This window comes from Glycine max, chromosome 5 (assembly GCF_000004515.6).
Source record: "Glycine max cultivar Williams 82 chromosome 5, Glycine_max_v4.0, whole genome shotgun sequence".
In the NCBI taxonomy this organism is placed as follows: domain Eukaryota; kingdom Viridiplantae; phylum Streptophyta; class Magnoliopsida; order Fabales; family Fabaceae; genus Glycine; species Glycine max.
In genome coordinates this window covers 41,687,303-41,705,470 of record NC_038241.2, presented here as the reverse complement: position 1 = coordinate 41,705,470, position 18,168 = coordinate 41,687,303, and the positions used below count along the sequence as shown (strand labels likewise).

The window sequence follows — 18,168 nt, the reverse complement described above, 5'->3', positions numbered from 1 at the left end:
GCTTTAAGGAAGGTTGACTGTGGAACACAGTGGTGGAAAAAGTACATTTGTACCAACCAATTAAACCGATATTCACGGGTAAAGATTCTTTTAAATTTGATTAGTTTTAAAAATAAAAGTATTTTATAATTAAAATAAATTTTGGACAAATATGATTTTAATGTAAAAAAAAAGTAAATACTACCGCAGTTTAGAATTTACTTTACTAACATGTATAATGTGTGCATTTTAACAAAAAATGTATTGAAATCATCCTAGGCAAAGACATTTTTAGCAACAAATATACAAGGAGATATGTATGGCCAAAACTGGTTCCCTAATAGGTTATTTTATACAAATAATTAATGTTGTGTTAGTTTGACCAAGAGAGATTAAAAAAATAACTAAATTAACCGCTTGTACTGTGAATGTAATAGAACATTACTAGAATGGATTAGGGGGTTAGTTGAAGGTAACATAAACATTGGTTCAGTTCGGTCCAGAGAGCCAACTAATTAATTAATTAAGTAGTTTAATGTGGAGGGTGTTTATGGTAATTCACACGGGAATAAGATCCGCGCCTTGTCGCCATGTCATTATCGCTCAGATTTGTGATTGCGATTTCCAGTTTCTGGTTTTCTCTCTCCCCTGTTCCAATTCTTAACGTTGCAAGGAAACGATGAACTAAGAAATGCCCAGGTCACAAAAATAAATTAAAATCATTTGGGTTGCATGAAAGTGTCGTGGTTCGAGTGAAGAAGAGTGTGTGGAAACTTACAATTTTTCAGACATGCAAGTTCCAAAGTGGAAACAAACACTAAAAAGGTAAATAGTTTTTCAGACTCCACTCACCACTGTGCTCTACACCAAACACTTCATTCTTCATAATATTATTGGGTTTCTTCTAAAGCTATCATCAACTTGAAAAGAAAAAAAAAAAAGATTACTAATTTGGGGAGAAGACAGTGAGTTAGGCACAGTTGGTGTGAAAAGAAATTCATTAGCATTGTTGCAACGAGAGAGAGAGAGAGAGAAAGGGCTTGACTTGACCGATGTACTATATTTTGTGTTGTGTGTGTGAACTGTGAAGTGGAAGGAGGACAACACCGTATCTGGGAAAATCATGAAAATTCGATTTAGTTTTGTGATGTATTTAAATTAAGTAAAGCAGCCACACATATAGTAATAAAGGGCATAAAAAAAATAAACAAGTACATAGTCTGTGTGTGTGTGAGAGAGAGAGAGGGCACACACACAGATCAAGACCAAACAAACCAAACTGGTTCCAATAGCCACCTTCGTCTCTTTCATGTACAGACAGGTAAACATGGTTTTCTCTCTCTCTCTCTCTCTCTCAAGAGTCTCAACAACCCCCTTTTTCCATCTCTATCTCTTTCTCATTGGGTTGTGTGCTTCGCTGTGTGTGTATGGTTTTTTGGGGGTCAATCTCTGGCTTTGATTATTATATGGAGGAAAGAGGGTGAACGTGCTCTTCTTTGTCCTTAAGCAAGCACTAGTTTCACGCCTACTCAGCATGATTATTGATTAGAGTTCTCTTCCATTTTTTTATTCTGATCCTTAAGTCCCAAAACTCTGTTGAAACACACAAATATTGGCTGTTGGGGAAGGGGAAGGTGGTTCTTTGGAATTTGAGCTTCTTTTTTTTTTTTTTTATACATCTTTTGAGACTCATGCTTGTCTCTCAATTATTCTTCTTTTAAATCCTGGGTCTTTTGGTTTGAATTTTTTCCATTTCCTTTTCTTTTTCTTTTTTGGGTGGTGATTTTTTGCAATAGGCTTAGCTTCTTTCTTTAATAAGAGATAAAATAAAGAAAAGAATTTGTCCAACTGGTCAATCATTCATTGTGCTAGTTTGCTTTTGGTTCTTCTTTCTGAGTTTTGAATCGCGCAAAACAATGCTGCAATGATGCCGTACATGGAGTTTTGTTTCTGTGACCTTTTTCTTCCAACCATCAGAGAAAAGTGTCTGTGTTTTTGCTAGTACTACTTTCAGCTTTAAGCATAGTGAGGTCCTCCTACATAAACTCTAACCACAATTACTTTTGGGGCTTCTTTTCCGACTTTTATAGATGATGAATAGGGCAGAAAGATAGGGAGGGGCAGAGAGAAATTGTTGGTGATGGGTCTTGGTTTGAAGATGAAGAGCCTGAGGCACCACCCCATGGCCTTGAAGTTACATGAGCAAGCGGGGAGCATAAGAAAGTACACTTTCATTCAGGCACATAGGGCATGGCTGCCCAAGTTTTTGATGCTGTGGATCCTTCTCATGGCTCTAATTGGCTGTTTCATCTATAGTAAAATGGATGCTGACACTAAGGTTAGAAGGAAAGAGGTGCTGGGTAGCCTCTGTGATCAAAGGGCAAGAATGCTGCAAGATCAATTCAGTGTCAGTGTCAACCATGTCCATGCCCTTGCCATCCTTGTTTCAACCTTCCATTACTACAGAACCCCTTCTGCCATTGACCAGGTTTGTACTTGATCTTCCCATTCTGCTTTGGATTTGGAACTAGTTAGGGAATGTTGGGTATAATTTTTTATATTTCTGGTATCAGCATCATATGCTTCTAATCTAATTGTGCTGTTTTTCTACTCAGATTTTTGTATATCTTGACTATTGTTCATTGCTCATCAGGAAACCTTTGCAGAGTATACAGCCCGGACAGCATTTGAACGACCATTACTCAGTGGGGTGGCCTATGCACAAAGAGTAGTTAACTCAGAGAGGGGAACATTTGAGAAGCAACATGGATGGGTTATAAAGACAATGGAAAGAGAGCCTTCACTGGTTAGAGATGAGTATGCACCGGTGATATTTGCGCAAGAAACACTCTCTTACCTCGAATCTCTTGATATGATGTCCGGGGAGGTAAATTTCAAACCCTGTCAACATTGTTTCTGCTTCTGTTATCAGTCCATAACTTTTTAACTGTAATTTCTCATTTGCATGATGCAGGAGGACCGAGAGAATATTTTGAGGGCTAGGGCCACTGGGAAAGCTGTTCTCACTAGTCCTTTCAATCTGTTGGGTTCTCATCATCTTGGTGTGGTTTTAACATTTCCTGTTTATAAATCTAAGCTCCCTCCAAAGCCGACAATGGAAGAGCGCATTAAAGCAACTGCAGGGTATGTCCTCATGAATTCCTTTTGGCTTGCCAAGTTTGTTTTCACAAATATTTTTGTGGCTTTTGTCTCGTGGCTCATATGAGTGGTGGTTAAAATCCTAGGTGCATTAATGATGCATTTCAAAAAGCACCATTGGGTAATTGCATGTCTTTTTTATTTTATCTAAAATAAGGGTAATAATAAGTCTAAGGAAGACTTGACCTGTTCTCGAGTTCCAAGTCTCAATGGATAACCCCGATAGTTGCTCCAGCATGACAAGTCAATAAATGATAAAAGACAGACTCCACTCTGGCAGTCAGGCTATTATGTCCATTACTTCTTCATTGCCTGCACTTAAGATAAAAGATGTGACAACCACTTCTGTTTCATTTCCATTGTAGTAGTTATTTTTGTGCTACCAGTCTTTTGTTCTTGACTTTTCTGATTTGTAGTTTGAATTCCGAAATTGCTTTCTATGGAAAACCTGGAGGATGAGTCTGTGACTTTGGTTCAATCTAATGGCTTTATGTTTCCCGGAAAATTCTTTATGCCATCATGTGTTCAATAAACATTTTAATTGGAAACAGATATGTTGGAGGATCCTTTGATGTTGAGTCCCTCGTGGAGAATTTACTTGGTCAACTTGCTGGTCACCAAGCAATTTTGGTGAACGTATATGATATCACAAATTCTACTAACCCCTTAATCATGTATGGCAACCAAAACGAAGAAGGTGATATGTCTCTTGTCCATGAAAGTAAGCTTGATTTTGGAGATCCATACAGGAACCATACAATGATATGTAGGTAGGTGCTTCTGGCTGTTATATATTTTCTGCAGGAAGTTTCAATTTTTGTTCAGAAGATGCTTATCATCAGGTTTTTGAACAGGTATCACCAGAAGGCACCAACAAATTGGATAGCACTTACCACGGCATTCTTATTCTTTGTGATTCTTTTATTAGTGGGTTATATTTTATATGGTGCTGGAAATCACATTGTCAAAGTAGAGGATGATTTTCATCAAATGGAGGAATTAAAAGTCCGAGCAGAAGCAGCTGATGTTGCCAAGTCACAGGTGCTTTTCCTGGCATACTGTTAGCACGGTTCATTAGTTCCTTTGATTACTCACCGATCACTAAAACTGGTTTTTCTTTTAATGTCAGTTTCTAGCTACTGTCTCTCATGAAATCAGAACACCCATGAATGGCATTCTAGGTAACTTCAAGATTCTCTCTCTCTCTCTCTCTCTCCTCTAAAAAGTAACACATTCTTGCATACCTTCTACTTTCTCATTAGTGATGCTATCATTAAAATCCATTTTGCTGTAGGAATGCTTGGTCTGCTTCTAAAGACAGAATTGAGTTCAACTCAACGAGATTATGCCCAGACTGCTCAAGCATGTGGGAAGGCTCTGATAGCCTTAATAAATGAGGTACTTGACCGGGCTAAAATTGAAGCTGGCAAGTTAGAGCTGGAAGCAGTTCCATTTGACATTCGTTCCATACTTGATGATGTCCTTTCTCTTTTTTCTGAGAAGTCCAGGAACAAAGGTTTAGAGGTATGTGTAACTGTTGCTAAACCGATTGTGAAGGCCTAGAGGTCATTTTGGTTTATCCAAGTTGTAGAATTTCATATTTCTTGTTTCTTTAATTGAGGACTTTATTTCATTTTCCTCTCTGTTTCACCTTTCCGGGTTCCTATATCATCGGGTGATGATGTTGCTACTGCGATTCCAATTCACAATTCTTCTGACTTGGACTTAATATGGTTTTGGGAAGTATAGCTGGCGGTGTTTGTTTCTGATAAAGTTCCAGATATTGTTATGGGAGATCCTGGGAGATTCAGACAAATAGTAACAAATCTTGTTGGCAACTCTGTTAAAGTAAGTGGAATTTTCAAAGTTAATTTGTCTTATGTAATGTGCATTTGCATTACTAATATTCATGTTGTGTTGGAAATGTCCTTCTAATCTAACTGGATACAATTTTTTACCTGGGAGAGTGTGTTTGAATCCTTTGAGTTCGTTTTCTCAATTTTATGCAGTAATTTGTTAGCAAGGTACTCCATGATAACATTACTGATTAATATCTTGCAGTTCACTGAGCGAGGACATATATTTGTGAAAGTCCATCTATCTGAAAATAGTATGTCCACAATGAATGGAAAAACTGAGAAATTTATAAACAGAGGATCAGGCGAACCTGTGCATATGTCTGGTGCTTATAATTCCAAAACTTTAAGTGGATATGAAGCAGCTGATGAGCGGAACAGCTGGGACAATTTTAAGCATCTAATTGCTGATGAAGAATTTTTCTTTGATGCTTCTGTTAAAAAGGCAGCCAGTGAATCTTATGAGCAAGTCACCTTGATGGTCAGTGTGGAGGACACTGGAATTGGAATTCCTTTCTCAGCCCAAGATAGGATTTTCATGCCTTTTGTGCAGGCAGACAGCTCAACCTCTCGACATTATGGTGGTACTGGCATTGGCTTGAGTATCAGTAAATGCCTGGTTGAACTAATGGGTGGTGAGATAAGTTTCATAAGCCAACTGCAGGTTGGCAGCACATTTTCATTTACTGCAGGTTTTGGAACGATTGAGAAAAATGCAATAACTGACATGAAGAAACATAATTTGGAAGATCTGCCTTCCAATTTTAGAGGGCTTAAAGCCATAGTGGTTGATGGAAAACCTGTTAGAGCAGCAGTGACTAGATACCATCTGAAGAGACTAGGGATACAAGCTAAAGTTGCAAATAGCATCAATAAGGCTGTTTCTTTATGTGGGAAAAATGGTTCTTTGACCTCGGTGTAAGATTTTAATTTCCCTTATTTTGGTGTCAAATATGAAGATACTGAATGTGATAATAAACGACAACAGCATCAACATTTTAGTAATTATTGTTAAACATGCTTATGAATTATATTATAATTCTTAATCTCTTTAAACTGAGTTTGCAATCTTCATTAAAATGCATTTTCTACAGTTAAATCTGGGAGTATACCAAGCTAGTATCTCAGCAGATTATGGTCTTCCATGTATAGGCTGGCATATGTAGCATAGTCTTGTCTATAACTAAAATGCTAAGTTTTCATAATGAAGTTTTTCCCCTATTGGAGTTTTATGTGGTGTTTTGGGGAGAGCTATCTTCAACTTGATAACAAACTAGGCTACTTTTTTCAATATGTTATAGAATGTGTCTTCACAAAGCTTGACAAATTTTGAAATTTTAAACTCTTTTTTTCTGAGTTTTGTTTATGTACGTGTGGCTCAGTTCATTCACTGAGTTAAACTGGTTGGTTGTGGCAGATTATTTCAGCCCGATATTATTTTTGTTGAGAAAGATTCATGGGTTTGTGGAGAGGACGAGATCTTCAATGTGTGGCAACTGGACTGGAAACAAAATGGGCATATGTTTAAGATACCTCAAATGATCCTTCTTGCGACCAACATCGGTAATGCTGAATTTGATAAAGCTAAAGCTGCAGGTTTCAGTGATACTGTGATCATGAAGCCTCTAAGAGCTAGCATGGTGGCTGCTTGTCTTCAGCAAGTTCTTGGAACAGGGAAGAAGAGGCAGCATGGGAAAGACATGAAGCCTAATGGTTCCACTTTGGTACGAAGCCTTCTTTGTGGGAAAAAAATCTTAGTGGTTGATGACAATGTGGTAAACCGGAGGGTCGCTGCAGGTGCATTAAAAAATTTTGGAGCTGATGTGACGTGTGCAGAAAGTGGCAAAACTGCTCTTGAAATGCTGCAGTTGCCTCACAATTTTGATGCTTGCTTCATGGATATTCAAATGCCAGAAATGGACGGGTACGCTTGTTTGCATTGACTATTGATTATTTCCCTATTTAATAGTTATATTATTCATGCGTTTTTTACTATTCTATTTTCTCTTTATCTCTATCCATCAATCAATCTTTAGTCACACTTCTCTCTTTTCTTCCTTTTTCTCAGTTTGTTGTACATTTTTATTTTTATAAAGTTTATATACAAATGTGATTTCTCTTAAAACCATTATATGCTACTATTTTGATATTTTTTGCTGTATTATTTACAGATAACCTAGATTGGATTGTAAACAATTTCTTTTATCAAAGGCTAGACAATTAAAAGTGTTAACATTGATAACTGCTGTGTTAATATAAAATCTTTTTGCAATTTATATGCATTCATCTTTACTAGTTGAGGTTTGTTGACTATCGCATGGAAGCATGATATATATTAGGAGCATGAAAGAGTATTTGGGAGTAATCGTGTGTCTTGTGTACACGTAGCTGGTCCAGTATTCAAGCAAACACGATTTATATTCAGGGTTGCCTATAACTTATAACAAAAGTTGCATAACATGAGCAAGAATTGTCTAGATAATTTGAAATAGCACATTTATTACTCCATGGATGGCTGCTTTGTTATAAGGGTAAAATATGTTTTTAATCCCTCGCAATAGATGGTTTCTACTATGAGGATTTGAAATGGCACATTAATTACTCCATGGACAATTTATTGTGCAAGATGGCATCTACATTTAAAATTTGAAAGAAGATTTGAAATATGTTAGGTAATAGGTGTATCTTTTAATTCAACTTTATAAAGAAAATAATTTCTAGAATTTTTGTATATTATAATTTTCTACGTTAACTTGAGTGTTCTCTATGATCATCAACCGTGTTGTTGACCCTGCCATCACCAGTTCTTGATATTGAGATGGATTTGATAAAATATCATCATAATATTTGTAGGTTTCAAGCAACTCAGCGAATTCGGATGATGGAGACAAAGGCAAATGAGCAGCAGATGAATGGTGAAGGAAATGGGTGGAAAGACAAGTACCATATACCTATATTGGCCATGACAGCTGATGTAATTCACGCCACATATGATGAGTGCGTGAAATATGGGATGGATGGATACGTCTCAAAGCCTTTTGAGGAAGAAAATCTGTATCAAGCAGTTGCAAAGTTTTTCAACCCCAAGCCTACCACAGACAACAGCCTAATAGAAAATGGCAGAACTTGAAAAGCAACTTAATGTTTAATGAAAGACACTTACTTTCACTACTGGCATTTTTTCGTAGTTTGCTGGTAATTTGAATGTGCTTTAATCAGTTGGTTTTTGAAGATATCTGAGGATATGCATACAACAGGCATATGCAGTGATCATTTCTAACCACCAGCTGAACATGATTTCAATCTGAGTAAATGTATACCACTACCCTCAACTTGTGTACAGATTCTCCCCACGGGATGAGGAAAATCATGTAAATTCAATATATTTTTTTTTCCTTTCTTTTGCATCTCCCGATACTTCCCTATGATTAGGGTTTCACTATTATTATTTTTTTTTTCTCTGTAAAATTTTCTCGTATAGGATTTTGGTAGTCACTATATTCAGAAGAAAAGGGTTGGTTGGTGCTAATAATGCCTAGATCGCATTGGCTGCCATATTCTATTCTATTTCATACTTGAGGAGTTGAATTGGGGTCATACCGTTTAGAAAACTCACTTAAATTATCCATCTCTTATACGGCTTGGTAATACTTCATGATTAATTAGAATATGATATGGCCACGTTGATAGCAATAATAGTATATCAGCACACAACACACCAGCAAGAAAGGAATAATAGTGGGAATTCTCCCCTTCCCAGGTCAAACACTTGGTTGGATGCCACAAGAAGCGCTACGGACGTACTGAAATCTATAAAATTCTAACGAGTTTGATAAATGTTGCCACTAAATATTACTAGTATATGTCTATCTGTGTCAATTACTGAATTATAACTCTTTTCTATATATGTTCCGCTTAGTTAATCTTTATTAAACTCTTTCAAATATATATGGCTCGTTATTGTCTAAAACTTAGTTCTTTTTTTTTTTAAATTAAAAAAAAGCATTATAAACTAATAAATGAACCCTTTCTAATTTTTAATCACCAACGCTTAGGGTCCCACTTTTCCCTAGATTGTTTTTAATCATATATATACGAAAGAAATAATTTAAGAATGTATGTTCAAAATAAAAAAAAATATTTAGTTTAGTAAAAACATACATATTCTTTTAAAAATGTGTGGAAAATTATAGAATATTATTAAATATCACTTAAATATATTTTAAAAATTGAACAATTTGTCTATTTTATAATTTAAAAATATTTGGTTTAATATATGGCTGACTTTATAACATAAAAAGAAAAAAAATAAATGAATTTAAGAATATATATTCTACATTATTTTCAAGGTAATTTTCGTTTAAGGCTCAAATATCCTTTAGACTTTTGCAACTTCTCTTGAATTAAATTCTATTTCGTATATATGAATAATAAAAAAATGTGATGTAAAATGTTGTTTTAAGAAAGGAAATATGTTAACGTCATATAGTTTCATTGACCTTCAACTTTCGGAAAGTTTTTTTAATATAACTGTGTTATTTCAAGTTTTTAAAAATAATGTTATAGATTATATTTTTAAAATAAATCAACTCAATGTATGCTTGGAGAGCTTATCATTGAAGAAATAATTACTCATTCTTCAAAATCTCTCTCAAAAACTATAAAAAATAAATCATCCTTTCTTTAAAATAAGATGAACTATATTCGCACTTAATAAATTAGTCTTTCCTGACATAAGTTGTCTATTGATCATAGAAAGAACTACAGACTTATAAGGGTTTCGAAGACAGAATATTGAGTTTCGAATATGAGAGTTGACTATGTAAGCACAACATGAAAGCACTATTTTTCTTTTGGAAAACGTTGACATTTTATCTAGGACAAAAAAAAATCAATTAAATAGAATTGAAGTTCTCAATATGCTAAAAGTTGTATTTTCAATTTATTGACTCCTTAGAAATGAGTAATCTTTGCATAAACATTGCTATTGATCCACTTAACAAGATCTATCAATTCAACGGTTATATAGCTAGGCTAATATAACGAGTCAGAGCTAGGCTAGCAAAGATCATATCATATGATGTTTGCATAAGGCAGAATATCGTACGTAACCCAAAGGAACTGCCAAATGCCAATCCCGGGCAACAAATCGCATATTCATTACCCCCCTTTCATACAGTCCACCACTGTGTTTCATTTTAAATTGACAAGGAAAATCATAAATCTAACTCGATCCTAATTCCTTTTATCATTTCACAACTACCAACTACAATCAATAAGAGATAAGAGAGCTTAAATTCACTTTCAGAAATCAGAAATTCGTAATCTCGAGCTGTTAACAGTAAACATAAAAGATTAACGAGTTTTTAAAAGAGAAAGAAACTCTTTGAAAGTGCCACTACCCTACAAATAGAATCCTTGGCCTTCTTTGAAAGTGCCACTACCCTACAAATAGAAGAATCCTTGGCCCCCCATTTGGTGACCAGAAATTGGAGAAGTACTTCAAAAACAAATTGGAAACGATAAAAAAGAAAAACACATTGACACAGCAGATTGGCCGCACGCTGCTTCGGCACCCCACTTTGAAAATATATAGTATGAACCAGTACACATATTAACTACATATTGGAGCAAATACCACAGTACAGTGCGTTCAGGAAAAATGAAAAACCAAGCCCCAGAACTCGATTTCAAGTGGGTAACAGAGCAGTAGAGTTGATCCATTCACACGTAGGTAGCTACTCTCCTCAGAAGAACCAATTTTCATAAGCACCATGACGAATATCGAATATTTGAACTTAGTGGAATCAGGTTCAAACTCATGAGGTGTATTCAAATGGTTGAGGAGGTTGAGGTTCCTCATCCACAGCCATGGCTGATGAAGAACTCTGCAATCCTGTTGCTGACCCACCAGCAGCAGAACTGGTAGATGAGGGCGTGTCAGTTAGAGCAAGCACTTCTGGCTCAGTAGGATGCAAGTCTCTGAGAAGCACAAATCCTGATGGTGCCAACTTAACCGGAACATATCTGCTATCCTGCAAAAATTTAATACACTTCTCCTGTGCAGGAACCACCCTTGCAGGATTAGTCAGAATCTCAAAAGATGGTTCAGGCTCTGATGTCTTCTCTGTTGTTGGGCTATCAACCTTCAAAAGTTTAAAATTTAAAAAGGTCATCAAGCAAACGAATACATGTGATAAGTCATGGATCTAACAGTTTGTAATCAACAATACTTTGTTTATAAAATCAATTTTGCATTTAAGAAAAAATCTCTACCATCACTCTGCCCACATGCAAAAAATATCCAGCCAAGATCTATCAGGGACTGTTTGATCTCCAGGATCAAACCACAGCCATTTTACAAGAACCATAGCTACCCTCCTCCCCCTCTTTACATACCAAGTCTTGGACCTACTTAGTAACACCACCGAAGAAATTAATCAGCAACAGAACTGCAATCCACAATCCCTAATATTAACTTAATAGTAGTCACTTAAACTTATCAACCTCCCACACAAAACAAAAAATTAGCAACAAATAATTTGGACAGGGAGTAATCAGTACCCACCCATCCAGACTAAATGATGAGGAAGAAAACAAAAAAAATACTGTTCAGACTTAACAGCCAATGCTCAATACAAATACACATAATGCATACTAGCAACTAGCAAGCAACCTCGAGAAAATTTTCAACCTTATCCTTTCTTTTCTATTTTCTAAGGCTTCTAAATAGTTCCTTGAATTCAGAAATATCAAAGGAAGGCCTTCATTAATTAATTAAAAAAAATGCATTACCTGCATTGAGTCTCCATCCTTCTCACCGGATAACTTTGCTTTTCCACCACTTGGTGCAACTGATGCAGAGTCAGGAGCAGATGAAATTTCAGCATTAGCCTTCTGTTCTTCAGCTTTCTTAGCCCTAGCTTTAGCCTTAGCTGAGGTTGACAGAACAGCAGTGGGAAGTTTCACAGTTGAAGTAGTTGTGGGAACAGTAGTAGGCTTGGGATATTCAAAAAGTGAAGGCTTTGCATGTGACAAGAACTCAAACTTCGGGGATTTCAGATCATAGTTCAACCCAATAAAAGCCGTGGGTGAAAAGGCCAAGCTTATAAAATAAATTAGAGGGTACCAATACCAAAACTGGCTAAAAACTGCAAGACCAACCACTGCAGTAATTTTATCATGTTTTGTCTTAGAAAGTAACCTTATGGTCACATTTCTGCCACCAGCATCAAGGATTCCTGATGCCAAAATTGCTCCCATCTTGCTCATGGTATCCTCATGCTTGTCCAGAATAATTTTCTCCAATTGTCGCCTAGAACACAATTATTGTAAGAAAACAACAAATATATAGCCTCACTGTCCAAAATAAATAGGACAGACTTACCTAAATGTTCCCACACGTGAGTCACTAGCTTCACTGATCTGAACCATGACCATAGCCATTGCTATAAGGGCACCTTGACGAACAAAATCAACAACATCCGATGTCAAAGGCTCCAATAAAGAAATAGCCTCACTGAGACCTGTACCCGCACAGGAAATACCCACAGCAAGAGCTGCTCCATATCGAACATGTGGATTGTAAGACTCTGACAGGAGGGAAACAATTCGTGGAGTCTGCAATAAATACAACATTGAAAATATCAACAAGATAACCCAAAAAACCAATACAACCACAGAAAGGCAATCCAGAACAAGGGAAAATAAAAAGAAAAGGAGAGCTAACCTGCTCTGGATCAGAGTACAACACAAACCCTAATGCTAGAACTGCAGTCCTCCTGACATCATCACTCACATCAGACACAGCAAAGTGCAGTAACTGGCGTATGGCCTTATTGTTTGCTGTTCCCCTATACGCCAAGGCCAAAGCATACATGCCACCGTAACGCAATATTGGATCTTGATCCCTAGTCATCTGCTCAATCAAAGTGTCAGCTTCTTCTTCTCTTCCATAAACTGTAAGAGCTATTCCCAATGCTAACCCCCTGAAATATTGAACAATCATAAATATCAAAGCAAGAGAAGCCACAGTTTCACACCTTGTCAAGTGAAACATCTTTACCTAATAATCTTTTCATGTTGAGTCTCATGGGCATAAGTGAGCATCTCATTTGCCTTATCACTGCCAGTTCCAACCATGAGTAAGCCCATACTAATACCAGCAGCCTCGCCAGCAACAGCACTATCAGTGTAGAGAACATTTTTTATTTCTTCATAAATATCTTCATCAGCAGTTCCTAAGGATGCCAAACCAAGACCTAAACATGCACCATGTTGAATAACCTGCCCATAAAACTCACGTTAAATATATAACCATAGGTTATTTCTGGTTCTGCAAAAAAGAACATGAGCATTATTTATAAGCACCTCAACAGTTGTACTGCGCAGGCTATCACGAAGAAATTGTTTGATGCCCTCTCCATGGTTAGCATGAATAAGACCAAGGGCATAGAGAGCACCACCTTCTGAGTATGGACTACCACCAGCTCCAGTCCCACCCTGAGGTAAGTATGGTGCCATCAGTGACCTCCCCTGCTGCAAATGGCCTCTATGGATAACACCAAGACCAGCCGTTGCACTAAATTTGGCCCAATTAGTAGCTCTGCTCAACCAATCCTAAAATTTTCAAGGGATGAAATTCTTAAGGATGGAAAGCAATCAAAATGCATGGGAAATCATGGGGAGAGGGGATAAATACAAAATAAGCTATAGTAACTGACCAAATTTTCCCTGAGGAAAGTATCCACAGTTGTTCCAGCATGCATTATTGCATTGGCATATATTGTAGCACTATGACAGACACTATTCCTCATCTCCACAGACTGCTTTATTGTCTTTAGAATAAGGAGGTCAGACCTAAATGCAAATTGCAACAAAGCAGTGGAAGTGTAAGAATGAAAACAATACTACAGTGAGATTAAAACCAACAATGAAAAAGAGGATATACTATAATATGATCATAGAAATTGCCTCACTTGTTATGACTGTAAAGGAACTGCAGAGTCAACTGTATTGAGGTTTCCCCAGACAAAATTCCCTTTATTTTGTTCAACCTCTCAGCATACATGGTTTCAATCGGATCCTCTGGCACATTGACCATAGGAACAGAATCATCATCGGTCATCTGAACATCATCCTGTCCATTCGCACTAGCATTTTGAGTAGAAGCTGTCTCACTGGGTTTTGGCTGTGCAGTTTCCAAAGGCTGAGACTTAGGTGGTGCAAGGCGATCTCTAACATTTAGAAGAAAAGCTTGGTGCTCATTCTCTACCAGATCAAAAGCTATTTGAAATGCCAAAAGTGCATCATCTTTGTTTTCAGAATGTAAAAGCTTCTCTAGTATGCTTGCAACACCCTCTGACTCATCCAAGAACATAAGACATTGGCAAATGCTCAGATAATCTGGTGAAGGAAGCTTTTGAAATACTTTAACAAGGAGACGGAGAACCTAGACAGAAAGAACAAGGATCAATGTCAACCTTCTATCAGAAACACTATGGTTAAAAAGTATTTTTCACATTTTGTAAGTTGCAAGTCACACCACAGGTCACCAAGTTGTCAAAGAAAATATTTTATCCATTCCTCCTGCTGTTATTTTCAGTTCCATTTCAGATTGTGTTCATCAGATCTTCCACTTCCTCAACCATATAAACCCGTCCAACAGCCAAATATCCATCTCAATTGAGTACACAATAGATAAAGATGCAACATTCCAATTAAGAACCAAAGCCCAGAGAGATATTTCAAAGATAATTAAAACTATAACCCATATCAATAGAATACAACTCTACAAGTAAAGTTGAAAGGAGGAAAAAGCAAATGAAAAAAATCACCAGATGCATACTGTGTATAGGACTCTAAACAACTAGAAAATATTTATTTCCCTTACCTCCTGTCTGTACTCCCTAAGGTTTACAAAGGAATGAGAGATGTAAATGCAATATGATAAAGTTCCTTGAACATTGTCACTCCTTGTAATTGCCTCCTCTAGTTTATCTAATCTCCTGCATTCGGTAGCAGTTCCCATAGCTTGTTGGTATTTTCCATCCACGATACACCTAAATCAGGGAAAAGCAACAAAAAGTAAGGGAAATTCGAGTTAAGATACATTTGGATACAGAAATCAGAAGAATGATTGTGGCTCACATACTTATCCAACAGCCTCTCCACAATTGCTTCCAACCTTGGGTCCACTTTGATAGATTCATCACTTGACTCTGCTGCCTTAGACTTAAGGCTGGCATATTCATCAATGGCTTTAGCTGAAAATAAAATAAGATAAATATAATTTCCATTGGAGCTCAAATTCACTTATATTAGTTAATAACAAATATTTAAGAATACTAAAATGAAAAAAAATCAAACCACTAACAAGTAACAGCAACTGAACCAATATTACCGATTCAATCTCACTTGCATAGACAAAAGGATGCCCCTTGCAAGGTCCATACACAATGACTTATCAAAAAAAGAAAAACAAAACCCAAATAAAAACTCTCACCAAGAAGAGTGTGCACATAGTCAGAATCCTCTGAAACATCAAACAGAGGACCAGCTCCAAGGGCATAAGACAACGAGTCATTAAGTTCACCCAGGTAATAAAAGACCTGAAGATTCATGAGTGAAGCAAAATTAGATCATACAAGAAAAGTTATGAAACCAACATCAGTATCTGGGAATAAAACTTTACAGAAATGAGAAAAAACATATTGCCTTGGGTGACAGCTTTAAAAGTTGAATAAGATCAAAAGGAGATGAAAGACAATACTTATTTCTTATATCTCAAATATTATGAAAAACAATCCATCTCAAAGAAAATGGTTTCACAAGCAAAAATGCCATCTCATAAATTTTCAAAGGAAGACACAAGTTCAAATAATAAGTAGAACAAAAATACCTTTGATACAAGAAGTGCAGCAAGTTGCCTTTGATGTTGATCAAACTCCTCATCTTCATGCAAACTCTCTCTGTTCAACACATATATCAAAACACACAGGTTCAATCCTCAGCACACACCAAAGATTTAATTCACCAAACAACCACCCCAGCCAAACATAAGATCATCAAGCCAACTATAAGACCAAAAGCGTCAATAACAAAGTCTACAAATTGCAGCACAAAGAAGATTTAGCTAAAACTAATTCCCTAGATTGAGAAGCCATGCTTTCAAAACAAAGGTTGAAACCTCGTGCAAACTCTCTGTTTAACACATAAATCAAAACACACAGGTTCAATCCTCGACATTCCCATCAAAGATTAAGTTAAGCAAATAAACGAGGGGCAAAATCAGAGCATGAAGCAAAATAAGGATCACAAGCGTCAATAACAAAGTCTGAGTGATTTGGGAAGTGATATGTTGTACAAAGAATATTCATTTAAAACTATTTCCCTTAATTGAGAAGTCATGCTTTCAAGACCACATCACATTGAATCGTGAAATTTTTATCACTAAATGTATATGCGGAAAGTGGGTTACTACACGAACTCAACGGACCCCCAGCAAATAAAATTTAACTACTAAACCGTAATTAAAAAAAAAAATACAACCCAATAACTGCAATTAAATAGTTCTTTTTTCATCATTCTTAGCTAACATACTCAGATAAACTAAAAGGGCACAGCAATTGAAACCATGTTACTTTCATCTGAACAAAGAAATATAAAACCACACGCAAAACCCAAATCCAAAGAGGCAAAAACACAGAGATCGAAAGGGATAAGGAGAATGCGCACATCTTTGGGAGACTAGTGGAGATCTCTGGCCAGAAGGTGTCGACCAAGTTGTTGAGGTTGGAGAGAGCGTGAAGCTTCAGCGAGAGATGTGGCTCATTCAGCATCGCCAGCATCCCACCCGCGGAGCTCACCAAAGACGTCGCCATGATTGCGCGAAGAGGAGGGGAATTCGAATAGCTGGGGTTAGGGTTATGGTTAGGGTTAGGGCTAGGGTTCGAGTTTTGGGACTTAACGGAACCGGCGATCTGAGAAGGGGCAAGGAGGAAGGAGTTGGTTTTGGGTTTGTGAGTGAAATTGAAATGTCACTTTGTTTTTGTATATAGGAGCATCTTCAATTCTTATTCAACACGAAATGGATCAATTCGTCAATTTTTATAAAAAAAAAAACCTTAAATATAATTTTGCTCTTTTTATTTTATTTGATCCATAATTTCAATTTTTATTTTAAAATTAACATATTTAATTTTTTATTTTAAAAAATTTATAATTTTAGTCTTCATATTTTAAAATATAAATATTTAATTATTATATTTTTTAAAATCTACAATGTTTCGTATTATAGAAAATTCATAATTTTATTTTAATATTTTATTTTGTTATGTTTTATTTCTTAATTTGTAATTAAATAAACCATATTTTAAATGACTATGTTACATTTATGATTCTATTGAATAAAAAAACATAAACAAAATTAAAATTTTGATTAAAATTATATATTTTTTAAAATAAAAGAACTAAATGTCTTTGTTTTAAAATTAGAAAACTAAAATTGTGTATTTTTAAACGTAGACAATCGAATTTCTTAATTTTAAAATAAATGAACTAAAATTATAGATCAAAAAAAAATCATAATTATATTTAAGTTTAAAAAAATATCAATTCCCCTTTTCCTATTTTTTTATTCTAAAACACCCAATTAATTAATTTTAACTAGATGATAACTAGGTAAACAAAAAATTAAAATACCAATCTCATCGCATTCAACTTTTTTTTAACTAATTTATTATTTGAGAAACATTCAAATATTAAATACAGATATCTTTTCCCAAAGATTCGAACTCTAGCTCCTTTTACATAACCAACTCTCCATTGATATCATATTTGAAATTTAAATACTTCACATCATACATAATCTTTTTCTTGGTCGTATATTTTTATTGTAACTAATTTTGGGTTTTGAACCCGAGACCATTTAATATGGTTTTGCAATAAGCAAACTATTTATTATGGCCTTGTTTTAACTAATTGTTAACACGTAACTAATTTTTTGAAGTCTCAACCTGACTTTTTTTGAAGTACATTGTAGACGCATCAATTTTTAATGAAGTTTGTCTTTATGGTGTTGTTGCATGCATTTGGGATCACAATGGTTGTTTCGTTAGGGCCTCTACCTCTTGGTTTCAAGGGACTCCACTGTCACAATAAGCTCTGGCTCAAG

The 18,168-nt window shown here is 35.8% G+C and overlaps 2 protein-coding genes across 4 annotated transcripts; one reads left to right on the top strand and one right to left on the bottom strand.

Moving 5' to 3' along the window:
- Nucleotides 1-580: 580 nt before the first annotated feature.
- LOC100789894 (histidine kinase 4) lies at nucleotides 581-8,394 on the top strand. Of its 2 annotated transcripts, none has more exons than XM_006580357.4 (12): nucleotides 581-804; nucleotides 2,070-2,467; nucleotides 2,633-2,866; nucleotides 2,954-3,123; nucleotides 3,690-3,908; nucleotides 3,993-4,179; nucleotides 4,268-4,319; nucleotides 4,433-4,662; nucleotides 4,888-4,986; nucleotides 5,200-5,912; nucleotides 6,412-6,918; nucleotides 7,848-8,394. In XM_006580357.4, the coding sequence occupies exons 2-12, from the start codon at nucleotides 2,120-2,122 to the stop codon at nucleotides 8,122-8,124; spliced, it is 3,036 nt and encodes a 1,011-aa protein (XP_006580420.1). In that variant the 5' UTR covers nucleotides 581-804; nucleotides 2,070-2,119; the 3' UTR covers nucleotides 8,125-8,394. The 2 variants fall into 2 exon arrangements, with proteins under 2 accessions (XP_006580420.1, XP_003525213.1); XM_003525165.4 differs by lacking the exon at nucleotides 581-804 and adding an exon at nucleotides 835-1,300.
- A 1,963-nt stretch (nucleotides 8,395-10,357) lies between these two features.
- On the bottom strand, nucleotides 10,358-17,047 carry LOC100790425 (26S proteasome non-ATPase regulatory subunit 1 homolog A). Of its 2 annotated transcripts, none has more exons than XM_003525166.5 (13): nucleotides 16,731-17,047; nucleotides 15,895-15,964; nucleotides 15,499-15,604; nucleotides 15,148-15,259; nucleotides 14,887-15,055; nucleotides 13,973-14,445; nucleotides 13,718-13,853; nucleotides 13,365-13,613; nucleotides 13,060-13,280; nucleotides 12,724-12,982; nucleotides 12,382-12,614; nucleotides 11,790-12,309; nucleotides 10,358-11,140 (listed from the first exon to the last, which is right to left on the bottom strand). In XM_003525166.5, exons 1-13 carry the CDS (start codon nucleotides 16,874-16,876, stop codon nucleotides 10,814-10,816), a joined length of 3,021 nt encoding a protein of 1,006 aa, XP_003525214.1. In that variant the 5' UTR covers nucleotides 16,877-17,047; the 3' UTR covers nucleotides 10,358-10,813. The 2 variants fall into 2 exon arrangements, with proteins under 2 accessions (XP_003525214.1, XP_040871686.1); XM_041015752.1 differs by lacking the exon at nucleotides 10,358-11,140 and adding an exon at nucleotides 11,274-11,405.
- Between the last annotated feature and the right edge of the window lie 1,121 nt (nucleotides 17,048-18,168).